General features: G+C 34.1%; 1 protein-coding gene across 2 annotated transcripts; it reads left to right on the top strand.

Moving 5' to 3' along the window:
- Positions 1-3,751: 3,751 nt before the first annotated feature.
- LOC143917934 (uncharacterized) lies at positions 3,752-11,432 on the top strand. Of its 2 annotated transcripts, none has more exons than XM_077439566.1 (11): positions 3,752-4,054; positions 5,559-5,705; positions 5,787-6,233; positions 6,311-6,435; positions 6,511-6,621; positions 8,271-8,360; positions 8,432-8,608; positions 8,675-8,867; positions 8,946-9,101; positions 9,182-9,308; positions 10,265-11,432. In XM_077439566.1, exons 1-10 carry the CDS (start codon positions 3,908-3,910, stop codon positions 9,299-9,301), a joined length of 1,713 nt encoding a protein of 570 aa, XP_077295692.1. In that variant the 5' UTR covers positions 3,752-3,907; the 3' UTR covers positions 9,302-9,308; positions 10,265-11,432. The 2 variants fall into 2 exon arrangements, with proteins under 2 accessions (XP_077295692.1, XP_077295693.1); XM_077439567.1 differs by having other exon boundaries at positions 3,755-4,054; positions 9,182-9,317; positions 10,265-11,431.
- The last annotated feature ends 449 nt before the right edge of the window (positions 11,433-11,881 follow it).

Raw genomic sequence — 11,881 nt, 5'->3', positions numbered from 1 at the left:
AATAGCAGCGAATGATGCGGAGCACTGTCGTTCTGCGGTTTTATCACGATAGATAAGGATATCTCAACCCTTTCGTTGCTTTAAAACTTACATTAATTATTTCTCATAAATGCCATAGTGCCATGGCAGGTGACCAACATACGGGGAATATATAATTGAACTTTAGTTTAGATCAGGGGCTGTGGACTCGGATCAGAATTTACATACTCCGACGTTATGCTAAGATTCAAATTATTATATTATAGTATGATCGACTTTTCTTGCCAACGTATAAAATTATTAAAAATTAAAATAATTGCGATATTTAAAATATAAAAAAAATTAATGGAATTAAATCGCTATATTACCCAATTTATCGAATTATTGGTAGAGAAATAGGTATAAATAAACAGTAAGTACATTTATAGTGGATGGACAAGAATTTCATACACAAATATGTATATAAATTTAAAGAAATATATATTTAAGCGCATCAAAATACGTGCAAGTCAACAATTTTATTTTTAAGGTTATTAAAATAAGGTTAAAATAAACAATGTAACGTTTAGTTATTTTATTTATTTATTTATTCATAATCATTGAGAAGATCGAATTTATTTCTCCCTTTCAATTTTGTAATAAACGTAATTTTTAAATAAACAAAAATATTTCATAGTGATGGCTAAAATGAAGAATTTGAACAAAGATGTTGTGTCTGGATTGGTATTTGGGTTTTGATTTATGAAATTTCAATGATTAAATTGTAAAAGCGATATTCACATATTTTCCAGGAATAAAAACAGTTTTTCGAGTTTTTTGAACCGAACTTACAGGTAAAGGGTTAGCACTTGATTATTTACGCGTATATGACATTATACCACAGAACAACATGTTTTTACAATAACATATTTACAATAATAATGAAAAACCGCATGGAAATAACCACTCATCCGATATTAAAATAATCGTCTTCTCACTAGTCTCCGTCACGGGCCCGAATGTGAAACGCCCGAAAACGAAAATATCGGAAGGCAAAGATCTTAAGTCGAAAGATCAAAAAAAAAGGGTGCATGGTAAACAGTACATACTCACTTAATTTGCGTGAGCAGGATACAACAGGAACAAGAGGAACAGGCTTTTCCTCCCGTATTAACGTGCGCGCGCAGAATACGGGAGGAAAAGCCTGTTCCTCTTGTTCCCGTTGTATCCTGCTCACGCAAATTAAGCGAGTATGTACATGAGTATGTACCGTTTACCATGCACCCTTTTTATCTTTCGACTTAACATCTTTCGATTTTCGATCTTTGCCTTCCGATATTTGGTTTTCGGGCGTTTCACATTCGGGCCCGTGAGGTAACCTCCTTCTCACCGATAAAACACATTTTGAAATTAAAAATAAGATCATCGATAATAGAATTCGACAAACTACTCAAATCCGCCATGCATATTTTGCACTCAAAAGGAATAAAATCTAAAGTAAGCAGTTAATGAGAATTGATTAATAGCCGAAAAATGTATTTTCTTCAAGATAATTTCAATGATAGTGGAAAACCGCACAAAAAAAACAACCGACTATTGAAAGTAGAAGAATGATTGTTGACACTGGTTTAACTCTTATCTTTAATATTATATTATATACCAAATGCAATGCTCCAATCTGCTCTTCTCTTTTTATTATAAGAACTCGTCCAGAAGTCACGTAAAGGCTGATCTTTGTATTTTTGTTTCAAATCGGAGTCACTAATTAAATCAATTAGATTTTCAGTCACTTGCGATTAAGGTTTTTCTGTCACGGAAAATAGATTCCGTTACAGAAAAACCATTCTCCCTATACATTGAAAAGTCTCATGTGTAAGAAAATAATTTAAAATTTATTATGTACAGCTTTATAAAATATTCATTGTCATAAATAATATTCATTACCTTGATCATACCAAAAGTTGGCAGTATTGTTTTGCTCATATTGTTTTGCCCATACCCATATTGTTTTGCTTCCACAATATATACCAATAGCTCACTGTACGTTTTTTTTGGTCCACTTCCACTTCCACTAAGATAAGGTGACCAGACGTCCTCCTAGAGAACTACTCCAGAGGATAGTCCTCTTTTTGGAAACCTTATCCTCCTCAAAATGTGTGTCCTCCTCTAGGGAAAAGTGTCCTCAATCGAATCAAATTTGATAATCAATGATATCTGGACAAACGAAAAATTTAGACTAGCAGTTGAAACATTGGCAGAAATGATTATAGTTAAATGAAATATAAATGTAGATTGCATATCGTTCCTGAATTTGTTGAAGAGAAATGAAGGTTTACTTAAAAAAAATACAAAGAAACAATATTTATATTGTTGATTTGAGTTAGTTACATCAAGTAACCAATTAAAATTTCAGTAGTTTTCAAAAGGTTTTTGAACTTTGAACTGTTTTTTTGGTAAAGTAACATCATTAACATTGTCATAAATCAACGATATGATCAATAAAGAATGTTACTAAACGATTTTATTTTATATCCATTTTTACCAGTGTCCTCCTTTGACATTTTCAAAACCTGGTCACCTTAACTAAGTGCTTCCGAATTTTTGGTATCATGGGAATGATTATTACGGCGAGAAGATTTTAATTAAAAATTATATTAAATCATGTTGATGAACTATTTTTACTTTATCTATGTACGTAGTAACAATAAATGAAGTTTTGTGAGCATGCGCTGACCCTATAGCTATAAAACACGCGCCCCGAAAACAGATCAACACACGTGTACCTAATGGACGTGCCTCGAAAACACACGGATAAGAACGTGTCCTGGAAACGAAGACAAAGCATCTGCACACGGCACACTTCAAGCCAGAACGTATATAAACCGACGCAGCAGCTCTAGACACTAGAGTGAACCTCTGGAGTTCAACCAGCTCACTTCTCCGAAGCTCAACCTCTTCGTACATACAATAACCATTGTAACAATTGAAAAAAAATAAACGATCCTCTTTCAAACTCAACTGAGTTTCCATAGGCCGGGAAACGGTCAAAACCTTTAACCCACCCTATAAGATAATCCTTGAAACCAATTATAATGGTCACACAGTCTCTGGGATGCTACTCGTCCCGATGCGGCGCAAGCGCCAGACAGACTGAACCACAGATTAACGACACGTGTACCTTATGCGTGCGCACTGCTCGCACTTGCACTAATCGAAATCTACCCGAAGTCCCGACATACCTACCCTGTATACGTTCTGTGCTTCTGATACTTTAGTTCCGAATTTTGCCTTATTAAACTCGCCAGAAAGATCCAACTCAATTTTAATAATTGCATCTGTGCACATCGAAAGGTTACTCGTCATCTGATGTGCAATCTATAATTCGTGAAGTCGAGAATTGCGTTTAAAGCAGCGATCCAGTTAATCTGTGGTTCAGTCTGTCTGGCGCTTGTCGATCGTTTGCACCAAACCCTACTCGGCCTAATCCGATTGCACTTACTCGGCGGTGTACGTAACAGTATGATAGTTATCGGCTGCCAGATGTTCCGTTATAGAGATTTTAGTAACTTTTGGGGGGAGCGCTTTGTGACCAATGATCACCGAACCAAAGTTATATTACAAATTAGCCGAGTGAAGTCGGGTAAAACCACTAGTATTAAATAAAATGTGGTTCAAAATTGTAGCCTTTTAATTCGCATACCGAATAACAAATAAATAAACATCCATCTTTGTACAATTGGTAAGTAGTGTCTGAATGTCAAGATTTATCCATAGTGAATATGGTCGCAAAATAGACTATTAAGATCTCTCAACTGTCAGTTACAGACGTAGGCTACAGCTGTTTGCTATTTATCACATTGATTAAAATTGGCATTGCTGACAAATTAGATGTTTGGAAATCTGGCAGACATCATTTGATGAGGCTTGTGATTGCAACAATTGCCACACGATGAGTGATGTCTCCGATCAAATCTGTAGAATGATATCCGGCGATGGAAAGACTCCATGCCGGCTATGTCTTCGTTGTCAGCCCCGTATTACAGACGCCTCTCATAATCATCTGCGTGTCATCATCCACACCCTCTTTTCATTTTGGGTTATTACCCTCTGCGTTTATATCTATAGTAATACCTCGCTATTCTTGTGAATTGTGTCCTTAAAAAACCACACTACCTCATTAATATATATATATTGAAGCGATGGCTTTTAAAGGGTAAACACCAAGAATAGGGTCGCTTGGAATTTATATATACAAAACGTTGAGTATGTAATTCACTATCATTTGGATCCATAAAGTAGTCTTGGTGAATCATAAACGAATGCACTTATTGCTAATAAATATTAGGTTCAAACATGATATTTCATTAAACATAAATATGCACTTGAATAGTTTATATTGAAAATACAACAGTTCAAACTCACAATGTTTAATACATTTGTTAGCATATATGAATAATTGCTTTTATATATAGAATATTTCTGATTTAGAAATATATATACGAGTGTACCAAAATGTATTTTGAATTATATATATATATATATATATATATAATTTTCCTCGCTTCTCATAGTCGTCTCTGTGTGATCATCCCCGTCCTCTTTTCGTTCTGGGTTATTTTCTGAGTAATATCTCGCCATTCTAGTGAATTGTTTCCTTAAAAAACTATGCTACCTGATAAATGTATATTGAAGAGATGGTTTTTTTTAAGTATTAAGTTCAAACATGAAATTTCATTAAATATAATAGGAAAATACAACAGTTATAGAAAGACAATATTGAACAATATTGTCACAATATTGAATACATTTGTTAGTTATATATGAAGAAATACATTTATTAGGGGGACCGAAAAGTAATCAAAAAAATATTCCCAAATTCCCTATCTGCAATTTTCCTATGTGACGAAGATGCTCCTGAACTATATAGACCATGGACAGCCAATCTTCAACGATAATTCCTCGATGGCTTCACGAGGATCTGATTCCACCATTGACGTCAGGATATCATCTTTTCGTGCAATCTCCTTGATGTCCCTATTACTATTTTTAAATTCTTTATACCACTGATGACACTTCTTAGGTTTCAGAATATCCCCCAAGTATCGTTGATTGTTTTCACTGCTTCGTTTGCTTTCATTACTTGGTCTAACATAAACGGGCATAAAATGACGCAAGTGCCCTTCCTCTATTATTGGTCTCAACATCCTTCCTCTAGGGAGGATGTTGGAAGGTAGAAATTCTTCTTTTTTAACAGAAACAATAAATTTACAACAATAACTTCAACATAATAACAAAACTTAAGTGTTTACTGGACCGTATCTCAACATAAATTTCCTACGAAAGAGCTCTCGTTGAAAAATTTTGATTACTTGTCGGTCCCCCTAATATAAATAGAATGGCTCTTTCCGATAATACTTCTGATTTTAAAAAAGATATATGAGTATACCAAATGTATTTTGATTTATATACATATTATTTTTCACGTGTAATTAGAATTTATAGGATTCAAACACTACTCTGAATAGCAAGGCATTACATTACTATAATAGTTTAGAAAGGTCATATAGTTTATGAAATGTTTTATTAAAAAATATTCACAGGTTGAATCCGACGACAAATATAAAGTCATCTGTGTTGAATGTTTAAACACTGTTTCGAGTTTTTATTCTTTCTATAAAAAAGTTCTAAGTATACAAAAAGAATTTGCAGAATCTATTATTGACAAAAATGATACAAATATTGCCGATGTATGTTTTCTCCATACTTATTTTACACATTTACGTACTGAATTTTTTTAAATTGTCATTATAATGCTTTTATATACCTAGGATAGTACATCTGTCTGTGAAATAAAACCGGCTAATGAGGTAAAAGTTGAACCTGTTGACTTTGAAAATAGCGATGCTGAAGTTGATAGCGAAATTCCATTCGATCCGATTACTCCGAAAGAAGAATGTATGTCATCAGATGAAATCGAAGACTTGCAAAAGCCGAATGTTTCAAACAGCGATAATGATCTATGCGACTCTAAAAATTCTCCACTCAATTTGAGTGAAGATAATTACAGACATGATAAACATGTTACGTCAACTACCACACAGGAAAGCGGCTTAGTAAGCAATCCGAAGAATCCCGATTGTAAATTCCCCACTGAATTAGTAAGAAATGGAAGATTGTTATTCAAAGGACAAACTCTAGATAATTATATCAACAAGTTCTACGACCTGGGGTGCGAAATTTGTAAACCCAAAGTGCAATTCACTGAATTGAAAGATGTAATTGAAATATATGTAGTGTGTTTAAAATAGATGTGAAGCTATTTACCATTGAGAATTTTATTTTTGATTTACAGCTATTCAATCATTACAAACTGGAGCACAAAACTAGGGGCTACGTTCATTGTTGTAATTCCAAATTGTTTAATAAGACACCAATCAGTATGCATATGGCACGACATTTACAACCCGCAGCTTTTGAGTAAGAAAATATATTACACATACATATGTTTATGTACATTTGTATTTATTTTAAATCATTTTCAATGCATTTTAGGTGTCACATTTGTAAAATGTCAGTCGCACGCCCGGGAACACTTAAGCTACATATCCAAACTCATTTTCCACACTCGGAAAAATTATTTCAATGTGATCAATGCGATAAAGGGTACATTTTTTTTTTGTTTTTATTTTAATTAAAAAAAATGTTTTTGAATATAGTTGATTTTAAATTGATGTAAAATTATATCAATCTGCAACGAGATATAAGTATATATGCGATTGCAAATTTCATATAAGTTTTCCTTGATTTTATTATTGATGAACGTCTAAACTACCCAGGACATGGAGCGTTTGAATGATGCAAATTACACATTGTGTGTGAATATACATACATCATCATTGCTAGTTTTAGGTGGGGGCTGGGTCGCTCATACATTTAAATATAAAAGTTAGGGCGCCGCTCGATGCGCCAAAGGCGCTTTAAAATTTAAAATTAGGGCGTCAAAGGATTTTTTTAAATCAGCATAATTTAGAAGTATTATCCGAACATTTCGGTTGCTATGCAAATTTGCTGACACTGCCTGAAACTGTAGCAAGTGGTGAACATAATTTTTCGAAACGAATCTCCGGTCTACATTGTCACAAAATACACTTTCCAGTTTTGGAACTCTATCTATTGAAGATGATATCGTTGAAAATCTCGATTTTTCAGTTTGAAATATCATTTTATTTATTTGTTTATTTGTCTATTTTTAACTTCACCTGGGGTTGGTTAACCACTTTTTTTTTGTTTTTTTTTTTTTATGACAACACATACCAGGAAAGCATTACAGGCAACCCCAATGCGCCTTCCTGGCCAATTACAAACATTGCAGAATTTTTCATTATATAAGCAACTGAATTGCGAGACACTGAAAAACTCGCAAATCAATGAGACATCTATCAAATCGTACACAAACTTATTTATTGCACATCAATCATACTTCAAATAGTGGTGACATAGTAGGTAGGAAGGATTTTGGCCAATTTTTACCGGGAACCGTTTCAACAATGAAATCAGAGAAAATTGGCAAACTCTGATAGGAAACGATCACGAATCCAGGTCTAATCAGCAGCACACTCGAGGCCCGGCCCTGGGATCGAACCCGGCACCTCACGACGCTAAGCAGCAGCTTAACAACCGAGCTATGCTGCTGGCTAAGTTCTTGCCAGTTCCAAGCCCGGAAAAGCGCCTAGAAAAAATTGCCTGAGGGCACCATAGGATGTAAGGCCGGGACTGTATATCACATATATATAATATCGCTATTATGTGTGTCTGTCTTTCTGAGATAACGCTCGCCATACTATAATAGTTGTTTTGATTCGACACACATATGTATGTCACAGCTAAACCACTGCCAAAACGTATACGAATATAATAACAAAAGAAAAAAACTTCTATATATACTGTTTGCTAACAATGTTTCCTCTAGACAAATAGACGGTGCTAAGTCTCTGAGCGTTTACCGTCATCTATTGAAAACTTATTTAATTAATTAATTTTTCCATTGGCTTTTTATAGTGTTTATATGTAGGTAGGTAGGTAGTTATTACTATATTTTTTTTATATGAAACATTTAAATATAAATATTAAATTAAATATATTTAAACCGTATTTGAAAAAAATACGACCGTGTGCGGATCAAACACAGGACTGATACATTTCATTTAATATTTTTTTAATTAATACCTTAATATGCCATAACCCATGCGATGATATTCCATCGGGCACAACACTATTATGTATTATATATAAATTTACCAATTATATTTCAGTTTCGGCAGCCACAGTATTTTGAAGCGGCACAAAGAGCAACATAGCGAATCTCCATTGGTGTCTCGCTATTGCGAAATTTGTGATAAGTCGTTAGTACAATCTCCACGATGTAATGTATATAAAATGAATCCTATATTTATTGAAATATAAAATCTTTCAGCTTCAAAAATAGTGCCTCATTAAATGTTCATAAATCGAATGAACATAAAAATAATTTACAATTTTTGTGCTCCGAATGCGGTAAAAAGTTCAAAACAAACTGTAATTACTTGCGACATTTGGAAACCCACGATCCCAGCGGTAAAAATAGAGTACCGTGTGATCAATGCAATTTTGTGTGAGTCATTTTTAAACTATATTTTCATTGGTTTGTCATCACTTTGTACTGATTATGTTTATTCAGGAGCAAGAACAAAGCATCACTGCGATATCATATGATGCAACATAATGGGAAACGCTACAGTTGCGATTTATGCGATTTCACCACTATTAAAAAGTTTTATGTTAAGCGACACATTGAAGTCAAACATACGGATAACAAACCTTATGCTTGTATTGTGTGTAGCAAAAGATTTAAGATAAATAAGAATTTACGTGTATGTTATACAATAGATTTTTCGTATGTATCACTGTTTTTATCGTCGTGCTTTAAACTATTTTAATGTATTATATAGGATCATATGTCACAACATACGGGTGAATATCGAAGTTGTCCATATTGTCCCAAGAAATTTTTATCGCCCGGAAACTGTTATTCGCACAAAAGGAGAATGCACGGCGATTTACTTGAAAAAGAACTGTTGAAAAAGGACTTGGAACGCGTACAATATGTAAATAAGTAATTTGCTTTGGACGTTCATTTGTGAATTGAATTTCAATAGTTTAATTTTTGATTTTATTATGTACATAGGTGGAGAAATGTAAACCAGACATGACAAAACGCAAAGAAATTGAAACTTTTATTCAAGAACGAACTAGAGAAGAACTTGAAAAATTTAAGAGTGGCCATTCAAATCTAAATCCTCAATAAAATCCATGTATAATATGTATATAATAATAAAAAATATGTATATAATATATAAAACATATGACGGGCTGAAAACCAGGCTGGTACAAGTGACATTTTTAAAAAAGCTGGTTTAAGTGCTAAAATTTCTTATTCAATAAAATTTTTAAGTGCATTTCATATTTGCTATTATTTTAGCACTTAAACCAGATTTTTTTAAAAATGTCACTTGTACCAGTCTGGTTTTCAGCCCGTCATATGTAGTTGAACATTTTGTGCCCTCGATCGTGATTCTGATGGATAGCAATATCAATTGGTATTAATGTATTATTTGAATCCAAGTTACCAATAACTAATGTATTCCTTATTACATATTCTTGATAATTGAATTAAATAATGCTGCAAGCACAATTTTTTTTGTTAGTATATAATTTTCTTTCAAAAACTCGTATTAAAATAACAAATTTAACCCTTTGTCAAAACGCCGATCGGCATTTTGCCAATAAGTCTATGAGCCTGAAATGCCTTTTTTAAGTATGTAAAAAATAAACAAGAATACTACCTGCCAGTGCCGGTTTTAGGGGGGGGGCTGGGTCGGGCCAAATAAGTTAGGGCGCCGAACGATGCGCCAAAAGCCATTCAAAATTTTAGATTAGAGCGCCAAAGGCGAAAGTTCTTTCTAAGGGTGTTTAGAAAAAATTGCCCGAGGGCGTCATTGGGTGTAAGGCCGGCTCTGCTACCCGCTAAGCCTTTCCAGGTAGCATTAAAAAATATATACGTCACAACATACGGGTGAATTTCGAAGTTGTCCGTATTGCCCTAAAGAATTTTTATCGCCCGAAAATTCGTATTCTCACAGAAAGAGAATGCACGGCGATTTACTTAAAAAAGGATTTGTAGCGCGCACAATTTGGGAATGAGCAGTTTGTATTTTAAGTTAATTTTTTTAATTAAGTTTTAATAAATTAAATTTTGATATTATCATAGGTGGAGAAATGTAAACCAGACTTACAACAGACGAAACGCAAAGAAATTGAAACTTCCATGCAAGAACGAGCTAGAGAAGAACTTGAAAGGTTTAACAGTGGTCAATCAATTCTAAATTGTTGATGAAACATCAGACAGTTGTAAAATCATGACTTATTATAAATTTACACGATGCATATAGAAAACTTTCTATATTCTTAGTGGTGTTTTTCTACACTAATAACTGCTAAGATTAAGCACTTATTCATAATTTATATATACATAATACGGCAACACTAAGAAAAGGTTCAAAAAGGCGTCTGACAAGGATGCATACTGTCTCCTGATCTTTTTAATGCATATGGGAAATACATAATGAGAAGAGTACTCTATGGATGGGAAGGTGGAATAACAATAGGCGGCAGGAAGTTTTCTAACATAAGATTCGCAGACGATACGACGTTAATGACCAGCAATGAGAATGAAATGGCTGAACTACTTTGTAGAATAAAGATAGAGAGTAGACATCTGGATCTAGAGATAAACGAAAATCCTATTCGTTGACAGATTTGAGACTCTCTTAAAGTCTAAGGCTCTAAAAGACTACTAAGAAGTCGACGAATTTATTTACCTAGGGCCTTGATCTCGAGGAAAGGAGGATGCCAATCAGAAATTCGCAGAAGAACAGGAATGGCGAAAACGGCTATGATAAATCTGGTAAAAATATGGAAGAACCGCTTTATTATGAAAAGAAAGAAAACCCAATCGAGACATGGACCACGAAAAAGAGAAAAAGGGATATTTTAGATGCATTTAAAATGTTGTGTTGGAAACGGATGCTGCGTATACCATGTATTGCAAGACTGGCAGTCTCACAATATGTAGGAAAAGGGTTCTTTCATACTATGGCCAGGAAGAATGTAGAGTCTGAAGAGGCTGGTAGTCACTGGAACGCTAGAAGGAAGGCGAGCGAGAGGCAGGTATCCCAAGAAATGGTCTGATCAAATAAAGGAACTGGCAGGATCATCCCTTAATGCTGCCTTTAACTTGGCACAGAACCTGGAAGAGTGGAGGCGGATCTTCAATCGTATCCAAGATGATATCAATGACCAGGACGCTCAGCTTTGAGGAAGCGAGAAAAAAGTAAATAAATCTGTATCAAAATAAAACATGTATATTCTAATTATCAAAAAGGACTTTTATTTCTGTAGTAAATAGTATGTGATGACCCTGATTCTAGTCCGTGCGTGTAGTAGTAGTGTTAACGTGTATGTTTAGTTATGGAAAGTGTAAGTGCATTAGTTTCTGACACAAGTAATTTGTTCAAGAAGGCACTTCTATTATTATTAAATTTCTCTGGGCAAACTTGTACATTGATACTAAACACGTTCTATGTCTGACAAAATCGAATTTGCGAAGAACTGAGGGATGCTAATTTTATAGGATCTGTCACAATTAAGTTAGATAATATAGTAAACTTAAACAGGAGACGCTTGGTCTGGTCTGAACAGCGTATATAAAACGAATTATTACTCAATTCCAGCCGGAATGCGAACCCTCAACCTCTATACTAGTAAACAATGGCTTAACCAGTGAGCTACGCTGTGGCCTAGCTCAGCTTTTGTTCAAGTGGCCAAT

Source organism: Arctopsyche grandis, chromosome 10 (assembly GCF_051622035.1).
Source record: "Arctopsyche grandis isolate Sample6627 chromosome 10, ASM5162203v2, whole genome shotgun sequence".
NCBI lineage: Eukaryota > Metazoa > Arthropoda > Insecta > Trichoptera > Hydropsychidae > Arctopsyche > Arctopsyche grandis.
The sequence above is the reverse complement of the archived record's forward strand: the minus strand, read 5'-3'. Positions and strand labels throughout refer to the sequence as shown.